Here is a 15,278-nt window from a genome sequence, read left to right as displayed (position 1 = left end):
AGAGGAATGAAAGGATGGATTTCATCCTTTCATCCCTCTTAATTGATTCTTAACTGAGATTCTTGCTTGAGGTTGTACAAAAGAAAACACAGAGAGGAAAGATAGTGTGTGTATTTCCCAGGTATGATAGTGATGAGCTGAGCAGAAGAGCAGTAATACTGAATAGCATAACAGCCAGAATGTGTCAGAAGAGAGGACTGGGATATGTGGATGCTTGAAGGGCATTTGAGGACAGAAGGGAACTGTAAACAAGATACTGCTCGCATTTGAATGAGGAAGGATGAAGGCATCTGGAGAGATTGCCGTTTTCTGAACATATCTGCGTGTCAATGCAGGGAAACTAGAATACCCAGGGTGGATGGTAGCAGGGGTGCCTCTTGTGGGAATGGGCGCTTGGGGGGAAGGGGTACGACATTGGGTAAGATTGAGTCCAGCGGGGTCTAAAGGGGATAATGATAGGCATAGAAGCAGTGGCATTTCTATGCTTTATACTAATGCCAGGAGTATCTGAAATAAAGAAAATGAATTGGTGGCACTGATAGCATCAGCTTGGCCAAAGATTATTGGGATCTCTGGGACGTGGTTGACGGAAGATGATATAACAAGAATTGAAGTAGCAGGGTACAGTATTTTTTGGTAGGATAAAAGGGGAAAGCATGGTGGTGGAGTACTGCTTATGATAAGTGGCGACTTATATCCTTTAAGAGTGGAGGCTTTGGAAGGCAGTGACACTAATGATTTTGAAAGCATATGGTGTGAGGTAGAGATAGGCAAGATGGGATATTTAGTGGGGTGTTGCTACAAACAAACCAAGGAGCACAGAGGGTGGGGACCAGGAGATGTTTAGACAGTTAAGCATGGCAAGTGCAAGAAGAATGAATGTTATGGGAGATTTTAACTACAGCAGTATAAATTGGGGAGAGGAAGATGCATGTAGCAATAAGGGAATGGAATTTCTAGAATTCTTGAGGGAGAAATATCTTAGGCAACATTTAATAGAGGGAACAAGAGGTTCAAGAGTTTTGGATTTGGTCATAGCATCAGAAGAGATGATAATAACTGAGATGACATCTCTTCCACCAGTTGGAGAGAGTGACCATGTGATTTTGACGTGGAAGATGAATAGACATGCAGGAGTATCAAAGAAAAGGGAACATATGTGGAATTATAAGGCAGGTGATTATAATAGTCTTAGGTATCAAATAGGGGCAGTTCCATGGAGGGCAGAATTGGAAGGCCAGAATATCATTAGTGCTTGGGAAATTGTGAAGGAATATTTGTTAGCAGCAATAGTAAGCTGTATTCCACAAGTGAAGAAGAAGAGACAATTTGGTGTAAAGTGGATGACAAATAATATCAAACAGGAACTGCAGTTGAAAAAGAGATTATGGAAGAGATATAAGGAGAGGGGTGGAGGGCAGATACACGAAGAATATAAGACGCGGGCCAGGAGAGTGACTAGTATGGTGAGGAAGGCAAAACTGGAATATGAGAAGAGATTGGCACTAAGATGCAAAGAAAATCCTAGGGAATATTTTAGCTAGATGGACAGTAGGAGGAGAAATGATTGTGGAAGAATGACACTGCAGGATAAAAATGGGAATGGAGTGACTGATGCAGGGGACATAGTGGAGTTGTTCAATGAGCACTTTATTGGAGTATTTCATTCTAGAGAAGAAGGGTTTAATACTAGAGGGAGAGGTCAGGTTCCGGGTTTAGAGGTGCAAGAGGAGAGTGTGTTCCAAATACTGAATACTCTGGATGTCAGTAAAGCTGTGGGACTGGATGGTATTTCATCACGGGTTTTGAGAGAATGTGCTAAAGAACTGACAGCTCCACTGACCTGGCTCTTCAATAAGTCTGGCTGCAGGAAAGGTGCCTAAGGAATGGAAGGAAGGTAAAATAGTGCTGCTGCACAAGGGTGATAGCAGACTGGAAGTGTCTAATTATAGGCAAGTTTGTGTGTCATCAATAGCTGTTAAGGTCTTGGAGAAATTAGTGAGGGACTATATACAGATGGGCAGATGAGGATAATGTTATCTATGAGAATCAACATGGATTTGTTAAGGGGCACTCTTGCTTTAGTAATATGACTGCCTTTTATAATAAAGTGACAAGAGCAGTTGATGAGGAAAAAGCATATACTGCCACTTTTTTGGATTTTGCAAAGGCATTTGACAGGGTGCCACATAATAGGCTCATATTTAAGTTGCAGCACATGGGTTTAAACATCGGGTTAGTCAACTGGATTCAGGATTAGCTGTCTGATAGGCAACAGAGAGTTGTGTATAATGGGTCAATATCAAGGAAGCAGAAGGTTACAAGTGAAATTCCACAGGGCTCAGTACCGGGACCTGTATTGTTCAACCTTTATATCAATGACATTGTTAATGGATTGCAAGGGGATATTCAGTTGTTTGTGGATGATATGGCAGCCCTGCAAGAGGATATGAATAAACTAGACAGATTGGCAAATGAATGGAGAGTGTCGGTTTAATGCAGCAAAATGTAACGTCTTGAAGTTTGGGATCCATCAATGGGAGGCTGCATACACGATTGGAGGAGCTGTACTGGAGGAAGTAGGGGAGACAAGAGATCTCGGGGTGATGATTGATAGAAAACTGAAATTCAGGGAGGATATTGCAAAGGTGGTGAAGGTAATCCAGAGGACTGCTGTAATACTGCAAAGGATGCTGACCTGCAGAGATAAAAGAGTTATCATTCCATTGTATAAGACCCTGATCAGACTACACTTAGACTATTGTTCTCAAATTTGGTACCCAGGATTTGAAGGGAATAAATTAACTGTGGAAAGGTTACAGAGGCATATAACAAAGATGATTTGCGGATTGTACAATGTCAGTTATGAGGATCAGCTGAGGGAATGTGGACTGCAGAGTTTGGTGGATAGAAGGAGAAGGTGATATGATCGAGACTTTTAAACTGTTGAGAGGCAGTTACAGGGTGGACATTGGGGAGTTATTTTGCTTGGTGGAACAGCGGGAAGGAGCGATCACATGGGAGCCATCCCTGGAAGTTATGAAAGGAAGCTGTGAGCAAGAGGGTGAGGAGTGGTTTCTTTGTGTGGAGGCTGGTTGAACCATGGAATGCATTGCCTGAGAGAGTGGCAAGAGCAAGAATGGTCAATGAGTGGTATGACAGACTTTGTGTTTCCTAAGGACCTCCCACGATGAGTCTCTAGATTCCATGGAGGCCTGAATAATAATAATAACAATAATAAACAAGACATGCTAATAACAGCAAAAGTGTCATTTAGAGAGGAGACTGAGAAAAAAGTTATGGCTGAATAATGACTATCAAGATAATGTGAATAAAGAAACAAAAAGATCAAAGTTTTAGATTTGTAATACATCACACCAAGTGATTAAGGATGTGAGAGTAAAATGGCATAAGACAGAAGTAGGAAAGGTGAGAAATTTGGTAGGATGCTGTTGATATAAGATTGGAAATATGGAGAGTGATAGAATATGTAGGCAAAGTGGTTCAGCAATTACTAAAAGAGTGATTAATCATTATGGGGGATTTCAACTATGATAACAGAAATGAAAGATTGGAAGTGGCACAAGGGAATGAGAAAAGTAAATTTCTGTAATTGCTGAATAATGACTATCAAGATAATGTGAATAAAGAAACAAAAAGATCAAAGATTTAGATTTGTAATACATCACACCAAGTGATTAAGGATGAGGTGCTGGCTTTGTTCCAGTTGGGAGTAGTGATGCTGTTGTTAGAAGGACAGCCAAAACAACTAAGACTATAAATCTAGTATGTCTCGTAACTGGATGTTCTGGACAGTTTGCAAATCTGCAGGATGAAATATAGCCCTGTCACCTCTTTAACACTAGCTAACTCACCATTAACTACCCTACTAGCTAAAGCAGATCAAATACACAAGCTGCATTAAGATTTTTCAAGGATAAAACAAGGAGTTTTTCTATCTTTCACAATGTAATCACCACACTCGAAAATTAGTTCCTTAATGGGAATTGTATAGCCATAAACAGATTAACTATAACAGAGTGACCTTTGAATCTACTTGACTTAAAGTATACTGTTTCACTTGAATTTTCCTTTGTCAGAAATTGCCTTTCAACAATTTAGCATTATCCTTTATGATTTGTTTGTTCAATTGTTGAAAGACAATTTCTGACAAAGGAAATTTCAAGTAAAACAGTATACTTTAAGTCAAGTGGATTCAAAGGTCACTCTGTTATGGTTAATCTGTTTATGGCTATACAATTTCCATTAAGAAAGTAATTTTGGAGTGTGGTGATTACATTATTATTATTATTCAGGCCTCAATGGAATCAAGAGACTCATTGTGGGAGGACCTTCCTAGGGCCTTAAGAAAGACAGAAAACTCCTTGGTATATCAAATTTCAAAATAGATTATTTTATTTTTACACACATGAAATAATCTATTTTGAAATTTGATAAGAAATCAATCTTAACAATGAAACAAGATTTATTTAATGTTCTTTCATTTCACTGAAAACATTATTACAAATTTATTTTCACTGTTTTCAAATGCTTGCAACGAAATAATTATGCTAAAAATTTATCAATAACATGTTAATAACATTTAATGAAAAACGTTATTTAAACACCCCCCCCTTGCAAAATTCTAATATATATTATATATGTATATATCAGTGGTGTCGCATGCCCATTTCGAATGAGTGTGCTGTAGTGTAGCTTATACAACCCATGCTAAATTCACATCGATTTGACTGTATGATTGCATTTTATCAATATATGAAAGTTTTACACGTGCATAGTGCATCAGTGCTCATCTTAATTGGTTCAATGTAATTAATTGTAGGAAAACTTTGAATACTTTAATTTATCAATTAATTGTAACCAAATCTGCATGAAAAGGGTAACAACTTGTGTTAGTTTTAAGATATATTAGAAAACAATAATGAAGGAGAATGCCATATTTGGTTGGTAAATTTCAATTCCTCAAATGTGTAATATAAATTAAAATGCCAAGAAATTATATTTTTGGTTTAATCCTTTATTCAAGTGTAAGCAAACAAAGTTTGCACCTGAACTATTTTCAGGGCTGGGCAACTTGTATAAAGAAGCTAATGGCTTCACATCACTTACCATAGTATCCCATAATGCAAAGCACATATCCATACAGACATAATGCTATGCATTATGGGAAGGGTCACTACGCAGACTAGTTTCGACCTTCATTGAGGTCTCATCAGTGGGAGCCAGACCAAGGTTGAAGAAATACAGAAGCTATATTTCCATATACAAGTAGCCAAAAGGTGTCACACCTTATCAAAATACTCTGGATTAGAGATAGTTGTTGGAAGTTTTTCCACTTGGTTATGCTATAAATACTGATGAGACCTCAATAAAGATCAAAACCAGTCTGAGTAGTGACCCTTCCCATAATGCATAGCATTATACATGTCTAAGATATGTGCTTTGCATTACTAATGTAGCTTATCCTTAGCTTTTGGACACCAGTGTATATTGCTGTGGGTAGACTAAGAATTTTTTTTCCTTTCATTTTTATTAATTTTATGTATTTTTGTACTTTATTATTTGGTTTTTTGCACAGTCCAGAAATCCTGCTTTGGTCTGGAGACTAAACCTGAAACTTGAGCAACAAAATTCATCTACCACCTAAAGACAATCGCAAACATCCATGCCTATAACAGGATTTGAACCTGGAGTTAGTGTTCACTCTCCAATTAACAGGCTGGAGAATGGACATACTAACAACTCAACCAACTAAGCCAGCAAATCATCATGTTTACTGTTTTAGATCTCTATTGTTTCATTTTTATGGACAAACAAATGATGTTAAATTGCACTCCTTTCTGATGAGAATTTTCCTTTTTTTTTTAAATCAAATTTATATTCAGTAATGTTTCAGAAGAATGTTTCTTTCACCTTAATATAATAAATTTAGTTTAATCCTTTATCCAAGTGTGAGCAAACAAAGTTTGCGCCTGAAAGTATCTTCAGGACTAGGGTAAGGTGGTACAACACCGGGCAACTCGTTGCAAAGGTAGAGCAAGCTAACATCACTCCTATCTCAGTTTCTTTCACCTCTAGCTTTAAACTGCAACACAAGAATTTATTTATTATTTTCACAATAACAATAATGTCTAATGCCATAGATATATATGCTGAAAGTGTGAGAATCATATCCTATGCAGAATGATGCAAAATTTATAGTCAGTCAAGTCTACAACTTATGACAGGGTTCCATTCCAATGATTCCGTTCTAAGTTGGAAATCACTCCACGAAGGATAATACTGAATGCATAAGTGTGATTTGTTATTTTTGAAACTAATTTGCATACTGCATTATAATGAAATAATACAGTATGCAAATTATAACATAAAATTATTGCATATATACATACATACTGTACTGCACTGCAATAAGTAATGCAAAATGAAGGTATAGCGCTTCTGTGGTTATTAAGAAAATAATTGGCCTGAAATATGTGGAACTAGTAAATCTTCAAAGCTGTTGCTACATTCACTGGATGATTCACTGAAGAAGGCAAGGGAAGCTAGTTCATCAACAATGAATTCTTCAAATACAGGAATTATGACAAAGCATTTTGAGAATGATATACCAAATGCATAACTTGCAGAAGATCTAGGCTCATCTTCAGGGGATGAGGTGACAGCAGGAGTGGGCTTCTTTAAAAATGTGCACATTACATTCAACTTAGTCTGCCTTTTCTGCAGTAGCAAGCAATTGTAACTTACATCATTATGCGTGTTTGCTAAATCTCTCCATCTGTTTCTTCCAACAATAGAATTGCCTTATTAACAGCGGCAAATGTCTCTGCCAATTTTTTCGCTGGAAACCTTTTGAGGGCCTGGCTTCTTACAACGTTCTGTGCCTCTAGCTCTATAAAGGTAGCTTACACAGCTTCCTAATCTTCATTGTAACTTTATAACTGCTCTAATCTTTATTGTCAAACTCCAATTCTTTAGCTAGTAGCACTATCCTGTCACCGTCCTCTTGTAAGGCTTTGTCAAATCCTGTAAATGCATGAATATATATTTTCATCACTTTCTTTCAAACTCCATTCATACACCCTACTATCACCTCACCACATACTGCATCTATATTTCAGCAATGAAAGATATTAAATTCCTTTCAAAAGTCTCTGAGGGTTTTCTCACCCTTGGTATCATAGTAACAACATGAGCAAAAGTATTTCTTAAATAATATGCCATGAAGGCATCAAGAACACCTCAATCTATGGGTCGCAGTAGTGAGGTATTATGTGGTGAAAGTGTTAATTGGACAGCTGTTAAGTACAAGTGGTCATAAGTTGAATACGTCATAAGCCAAGGATTGACTATACTCCTTTTGAAAAGTTCTAATTATATTCCCTCCCACCCCCACATTTCAAGGCACTGAATTATAAATAACTGCAGTTTCTTAAATTTTATACTGCTTTGAAAATTTTCAAAAGATGTATTTCACAGGGAATATTGAAAATCTATGATTTCATTTTACTGTTTCAATAAAAGAAAATAAATAAGAATATTGTTATGTTTGCAGAAGCAAGTACATCTGATATAACCTTTGGGCTATTTCTTTGCAACTGTCTCTGAGATGCAGCTATGAACGTGAATTAATTGGAGAACCAAAACTGCTGAAAGTGAGAAATGTGTGGTTCCTTACAGTATATAGCAGTGTAGCTGTATCTGAGTGTGAAGGATTATCACAGTTCTTAATGAAGATAACTGATGGATTCCATTTCTTATCCATCTTTCTTCAAGTCTATCATATGCTTCACATCCACATTTTGGTAGACATGAAAACACATCAAGGGTGGTAGGAAAGTTAAATGAAAAGCTATTAATCCAGATGAAGATTTGAACCCTGGTCATTCCAACCAAAGAGTATCATCAATACCAAATGTGATATATAGGGACAGTGATTGCGTGATCTAGATTTGTGATCTGGGACAGTGATTGCATGATCTAGATTTGTGATCTGACAAGTGAAGGTTTTAAGGGAAAAATGAATGTGCATACATACTGAATAGGGAATTATGGCAGATTAAAGAGTTGGGAAAATATGGAGAAATAAATGCTGCCTGGAAGTTAGTTGCTGAATATTTGAAGATGCTAATAACATAATACCTGAAAAGAAACAGAAAAACATGTGTAACCAATGGCTAAGAATATCAGGTAGAAAATAAGAAACAGCTATGGGAAAGAAATAAAGAGGAAAGGCGTGAAAAATTGCATTGAGAGTATAAGATAGAAGCCATAAAAGTGAGAAGCAAGCATCCTCTCATACCTGTTCACCAATCCAAACAGTGCTGTAGGTTCCAATTCCACTACAAGCATGAATATGAAATGTGATAGACAATTTCATCAACCTGGTGTGAGACAATCAACCTGTTTACTGAAGGCCTGAAATGGCTTGGGGGGAGAAAAAAAAAATACTATGGTTGGTCTTTAGAGCAGAGAAAAAAAAACTTGATTACTAATCTTGGCCTACCCGAGTAATTAAATATACACAACATGTCAATGATCTTTTGTAAGGAGGATAAATAAAAATACAGGTGGCCAGTAAGAGAAGGAATGATAACATAATGGCTCAGTTGAATAGAGGGGGAAATAAAAGTGACTGGGGAGAGAGAGACAGTTAAGAGCTATTTATTTTTTTTTAATTTATTATTATTTTGTAATTGGGTTAGTAAAAGCAACATTCTTGTTAGGTAAGAGAGGAATGATTCCAGGATGAACATTGCACCACAGATTTCATAGCAATGTGCCAGAGGATTAATAGTACACTTCACTTGTTTGTTTATTGCATCTTCAACTAGTGTGTCCCAAATGAGTAGATTATACCAGTACTTACCTTGTTGGCAGAATGGCTGGCATTTCTACTTTCTAATTTACAGGATGTGGGTTCCAATGCCACTGTGGTATAGATACAAATAGTGGAAAGATCTTCTACAGAAGCCAACATAGGTTTGTTAATAGACAAGCTTGTTTTATCACTCTAGTTATGTTTTATTAGTTTTATTAGTATATTTTTATATGGACATCTCCATGGAGTCAGGAGACATTGTGGAAGACCCACATTAACCTTTATACACACAATACTTATCATACTTCCTTAAACTCATTCGCTGTAAGAGTACTCACAACAAATTCTGCCAATCCATTGCACTCACCACTCTGCATGCAAAAAACCTAGTCCACACACCCTTAAGTAAGGATTACTTAAAGGTGTGTGGACTAGGTTTTACTTGGTAATCGTTAGTTCAATCTTATAGAACCCCCTTCCATGACTCTATTATGTTAATAAGTTTCTATTATGTCCTCTCTTTTCCATGTATTAACTAAACTTTGCAGTCCACACACACCTTCAACTTATCCTCATAGGGAGTATTCCACAGACCTGTCATCAGCTTGGTCATTCATCTCTGAATCCTCCTGATCCTAAAGAAATCCAGATGACCAAATCTGTGCACAACAGTCAAGATGCAGCTGAATCATAGCCTTATAAAGAGGAATAATAACCTCTTATCTTTACTTGTTAGCATCTTGTTCAACATTCAATTCTTTGAGCAATTTTATCAGCTTCTTGCAATATGTCTTTTGAACTTCAATTCTGTCCACCATCACTCCCCAAAAGTCCCTAGTCTCATCAATTTCCTGCAATCTATTATCAACGATACATAGCCTATATCCTTTTTAACCCTAAGCATATAACCTTACATTTTGCAACATTAAACTAGCAACCATTATCCTTCACCCTCAATTCCAATTTATTGAATTCATCCTGCAGGATATCTACATCACCTTTATCAGCTTTTGCCCTCCCCAGTTTTGCATCATCATCAAACAACTGAATTTCAATAAACAGACAGACACCAGAGAGCAGTATATGGTGGAGTGGAATCTAGAAGAATGAGGGTCACTGGTGAAGTACAGAAACATGAGGCACTCCACAAGTCATCCTCATTCTCCTAGATTCCACTCCACCATATACTGCTCTCTAATGTTTGTCTCTCTCAACCACCTCCTTATCCACCAACTTCACATCCATTCCCATTTGCTCCAATTTTGTAATAGTTTTCCATGCAGCATTCTGTCAAATAAGTTTCCAAAGTCAAGCAGTATCATGGTTTAGCCATGACGCTGCTTGACTAATTCTGCTGTTATAAAATGTGAGTAAACTATAAAGGTAGGACCTATCTTGCTGCAACCAAGCATGCTGCCCAATAGAGTATCATATTCCTATCCACCCACTGTTGGATTTTACCTTTAACCAACTTTTCCACCACAGTCCTTTAACTACCGTTCCTCAGATATTAGAGAAAACATAGGTCTGTTAAAGCTTGTTTCATGCAATCTAGTTTTGTTTTATAATAGAGAAAATAAGAAAGAGGCACATCATATAATATTTCGAGTTTGCTGCATGGCAAATTGAAGTAAAAAGGACTTGATAAGTAGTTAATGGAGTAGACTGGTTGTCTTTACAGATATTTAAGTCATAGAAGATGCTGCAAACTGATAATGCTGATACACAGACTGCAAATGAATTTAAAGTAGTATGATAAATACTGTAGAAATGAGGAAGAGCCACCTGCAATTAATTTAACTCCTTAGACATCCCATGACAATGATAACAATAGTGTATATTTATACAATGAAAATATTTTCAATCCCCTGCAGATCTTATTTAAAAAATAATTACTTTTTTCCATTAGAAACTTGAAATACGTTTCGTCGGTCCTCTTGTTCTAATGCCTGAGCTGCCACAGTTCTATCTAATTCCATCACAACACTACCTGCAATCTTTAAAAATAAATTCATTAATCTGAATTCATTAATTTATTAAACAAGTATTTCAAATTCAAATAAACACTGGTGATTAAGTTCTTAAACTTATTATATTAAAATCATTAATTCTTAAATGAAAATTACAACAATACTTCATGTTATCTACTGAAAAAGAGAGCCAAAAGGCTTCACTTCAGCAATGCAAAATTATTCAAATTAAGTGGATATTGAATCCAACATTATTTCATAGCCGAATATGTAGTTTTTCTGAAACTCTTGTGGTTTCTATATTCTATAAACCATAAGCATTATATGATTTCTATAATGTTGGATTCAATATCCACTTAATTTGATTAATTTTGCATTGCCGAAGTGAACCTTTTGGCTCTCTTTTTCAATAATTTTTGGTGCCTTTTGTAATGTGACATCTTTTTTTTAGCAACTCATATATTAAAGTGCAAGAATACACTAGACCAAAGTGTATTCTTGGTCTAGCTCCCACTGACGAGACCTCAAAAAAGGTCGAAACCGGTCTGGGTAGTGACCTCCCCCCATAATGTATAGCATCATACATCTCCTGGGAGATGTGTTTTACATTATTTATTTATTGGTATGGAGTTTCCTCCGCTTTTTCTCCCCTCATGGTGGGTTAAGTATTTATGGCTGTAGTTCCGTGTGTGTTCACGGAGCCCCCCCTCATGGTGGGTTAAGTATTTATGGCTGTAGATCCGTGTGTGTTCACGGGGCCGGTTTGCCTGCTTATGGGATGAAAAATGCCAGATAAACTGCCGGAAAAAACCCTACTGCCCGTGCCCAAGACCGGATAACTTGGCTATGGCTGAGGAAGATCCTTAAGCTCCTCATGTTGGCAACGGGAATCGAACCAGGACACTCCTTCCCTAGGCATATGGTTGCGAAGCGCACAGCCACTAGGCTAACTGCACGGACTTTTACATTATGGGATAATACTAAGGACAGTGATCGAATCTTGCTCCACCTTTACTATGAGTTGCCCTGTCATGAAAGATTGGCATACGCTTGTATCCGCCGAAACTTTTATAGTCTATATTCGGCATGAAACTCTTGTGGATTCTATATTCGGCTATGAAATAATGCTGGATTCGATATTCACTTAATTTGAATAACTTTATGTTATCATTTATTAACCTATGTTAATTCATTATGCACAGCATTATGATATACAAGTCTATCACATTCATAAAATATTAGTCAACAATAAAAAATATATATATTTTTACTTAAATATAAAGAGCCAATAGGCTTCACTTCGGTGATGTAACATTGTTTAAATTAAGGGGATATTAAATCCCACATTGTTAAATTATTAAATCTCACAAGTATAGCAAAGTATATATTAGTGGGCTGAGCAACACAAGGTGTAAGGGAGGTGGTGGGATGGAGGGATACTGCAGTTTATGTATATTAATGCCAGAAGTATTTAGAATAAGGGCTTGGAGTTTTTAGCATTGGTTAGCTCAACATGACCAAAAGTTATAGGCAATATTGAGACTTGGTTGACTGATAATGATATAGTCATAGGAATAGAATGCAAATGATATAGCATCTTTAGAGAGGTCAGAAGGAGCAAGTTAGGGGAGGGGTTTTGCTAATGATAGCAGATGACTGAAGTCAAAAGAGCAGAAGTACATCAGAAGGGCAGGAATACAGAAAGCAGTTCAATTTGACGCTATCTGATGTGAAATACAAGTCAACGGGCCAAAATTTATAATTGGTTGCTGCTATAATCCAGGGGGTACAAGAGTGAGCATAGATGGCCTTCACTGACAAGTTAGCATGATGACAGAAGGTCAAGTAATCATTATGGGGGATTTCGACAATGTAGATATATATATATATATATACATATTAGGAGGAGGAATGGTCACAAGTAGTAAAGGAAATGGAATATATATATATATATATACACACACACACACACACACACACACACACACACACACACACACACATACATACAAGTAACCCTTTATCTTTTCATATATTTTTCAACACCCGACTTAAAAATCAAATTTTATCTTCGTTAAATTTGGGTCTGCCCATATCACACATGTAGTTATAAGTAGCAAATTTATATTAGGGGAAATACCCTTTAGCACATATGTATGTCAATTGTTTACCGTATAAAGTATTTATTGTTGAAAATTGTCTTCATTTTCTGCCAGGAAAGAGCATTAAAAATCATAAGTGTGTTAATCTCAAGCTGAGTACTTTATTTTCTGGTGAGTTACATACAATATGTAATTTTTTTTTATGTAAAAAATAATATTTTTATAGTAATGGCCACTTAGAGTTACTTTTACTTTTATATTTCAGCATTTAGTGTTTTTATAACATTTTTATTATGATATCGTAACATTAAATACAACTGTAAAATGGTGACAAAAATTTACAAGAAATGGAATGCAAATAAAAACAGCAAAGCAGAAAACAAGAAGGCTTTTCTTGCTAAAGATGATATTGAAAATAATTTAACCTCTGAAATTAGGTTAAAGCAGATTATTAGACAGATGACGACAGAATTACAGAAAGTCAAGCAGCATTTAGAGGAACGTAGGGAGTATGAGAAAGTTAAATAGCAAAAATGGAAAACAATAAAGCACAGAATCAGGTAAGTTAGTGCTTAACAAACATCAGACAAACAAAGTTGATTGTAAAAAGAAAGATGTTATTTGGTATGGTGATTGTCAAAAAATATGTCATTGATGAGCAGGTTATAACTTCAAGTATACTTGGAACAAATATTAAAAATATAGTGCAAGCAATTGAAAAACAGAAAAGTCAAAAAAATATAATGACAACTAGCAATGAATTCAGTGTGAGAGAGGATATGAAATAGTTGTCAGAAGAAGCAAGAGTGAAAATCAACAAAGTGAAAATCGTAAGTATATTATAGACATGACATACAAGTTTTTGGATGTGTGGAGTGAGTTTGAGGGAAGAATGAATATGTATAAGAGAGATGGCCTACACTCAAATATGTTTGGTATCAGGAGTCTTGAAAAATTATTAATTGGTATGAGACCTAACACAGAGTCAGGGAAACTGAATTATGATGGAAGGAATGGTATGAATCTGTGTGTATGAGCGAAAATGTTATGTAACTGTGTTAATGATGGGAATAAGTATTATTATTATTATGGAAATGATTATGAGGAGAGAACAATTTTGTGTTTGTACGGTTTGGTCCTATCAAACATGTGCCATGCCTGCAATATGTACGGCACTAGACAACTGAAATCTGCAAGTTGTCGAAATGTCATGCAGACTACAGAGAAGAGTATACAAAAGAGCATGCAGGTAGTTTATTATGTCTGTGCATGAATGTTAATAGTATCAGAAACAAAGGGGTAAAGTTTGTTGCCTTGGCCAATACATTGGGATCTCATATTGCAAGCATTAGTGAAACCTAGCTATCAGAAGCAGACATAATAACTGGTATCAAGTGTAAAGGGTATAGTAATTTTAGGAAGCATACACAGGATAGGAGAAGGTGGGGGTGGTGGTGCTGCTGCTGCTAATGACATTAGAAAACTTGAATCCAGTTAGAGTTGAGACCTATGACAGCAATATTAGTAACAGTTTTACATGTAGCAGTGAGTTTGAAGCCATCTAGTGTGAGGTGGAGTCTAAGAAGATCCAGTGCATAGCAAAGTGTTGTTACAGACCTAATGGATCAGTTACTAGTGATAAAGAAATGCATCACCAAATAAATACAATAAGTGTGAAAAGAGTAATCACAATGGGGTAATTTAATTATCCAAACATTGATTAGGTAATTAAGAAATTCGCATGAGAAGAATGAAACTGAATTTATTGAGCAGTTGCGAGACAACTTCCTCAAGCAGCATGTGATTTGATTATAACGTCAAAGGGAAATTTAGTTAAAGATATAACTATTCTGCCTCTGGTTGACAATGGTGATTATGTAGTACTCACTTGAGAAGTGGCTAAGTTCATGAATGTTACATTCAGAAAAGGTTACATGCCAAACTACAAAGTAGAAAATTATAACAAGCTGAGTGTATGGTGAGTTCTGCACCATGGTATTAGTTGTTGGATGGAAAGGATATTGACAGTGCATAGTAAGTGTTTAAAAATACTTAAATGATGTAATATCAAAACATGATCCTAGAGTTTGAAGAATAAATAGGGTAGGAGTAAAATGCATGTGTAATCTAATTAAGCAAGAGATTTGTAAGAAAAATATAATGTGGAAGGAATACCATGTGTTTAAGTATGATGTCAGTTATGAAAATAATAAGCAGCAGGTCAGAAGAGTCAACTATTGTATGGAAAGCTAAGTACATATGAAAAGAAACTGGCTCCACAAGCTAAAAATAACCCAAAAGAATTCTACTGTTATGTTGCAAGTAAAAGAAAGAATGAATATGAAAGAATAACTCTACCGAATG

The 15,278-nt window shown here is 36.1% G+C and overlaps 1 protein-coding gene across 5 annotated transcripts in view; it reads right to left on the bottom strand.

The window, feature by feature from the left end:
* Positions 1-15,278, bottom strand: part of LOC150100640 (DCC-interacting protein 13-alpha-like) — a 408,578-nt gene that overhangs the window by 169,163 nt on the left and 224,137 nt on the right. For all 5 annotated transcript variants that reach the window (XR_016549161.1, XM_090401384.1, XM_090401387.1 and 2 more), the window contains one exon: positions 10,739-10,839. Coding sequence is in view for 4 of the 5 variants with exons in the window: in XM_090401384.1 (XP_090257510.1) it covers positions 10,739-10,839 (101 nt within the window). In the remaining variant the exon portion in view is untranslated. The remainder of the gene's footprint in view (positions 1-10,738; positions 10,840-15,278) is intronic.

This window comes from Typopeltis vanoorti, chromosome 12 (assembly GCF_054136105.1).
Source record: "Typopeltis vanoorti isolate ZY-2024b chromosome 12, IOZ_Tvanoo_1.0, whole genome shotgun sequence".
NCBI classification, from domain to species: Eukaryota; Metazoa; Arthropoda; class Arachnida; order Uropygi; family Thelyphonidae; genus Typopeltis; species Typopeltis vanoorti.
The sequence above is the reverse complement of the archived record's forward strand: the minus strand, read 5'-3'. Positions and strand labels throughout refer to the sequence as shown.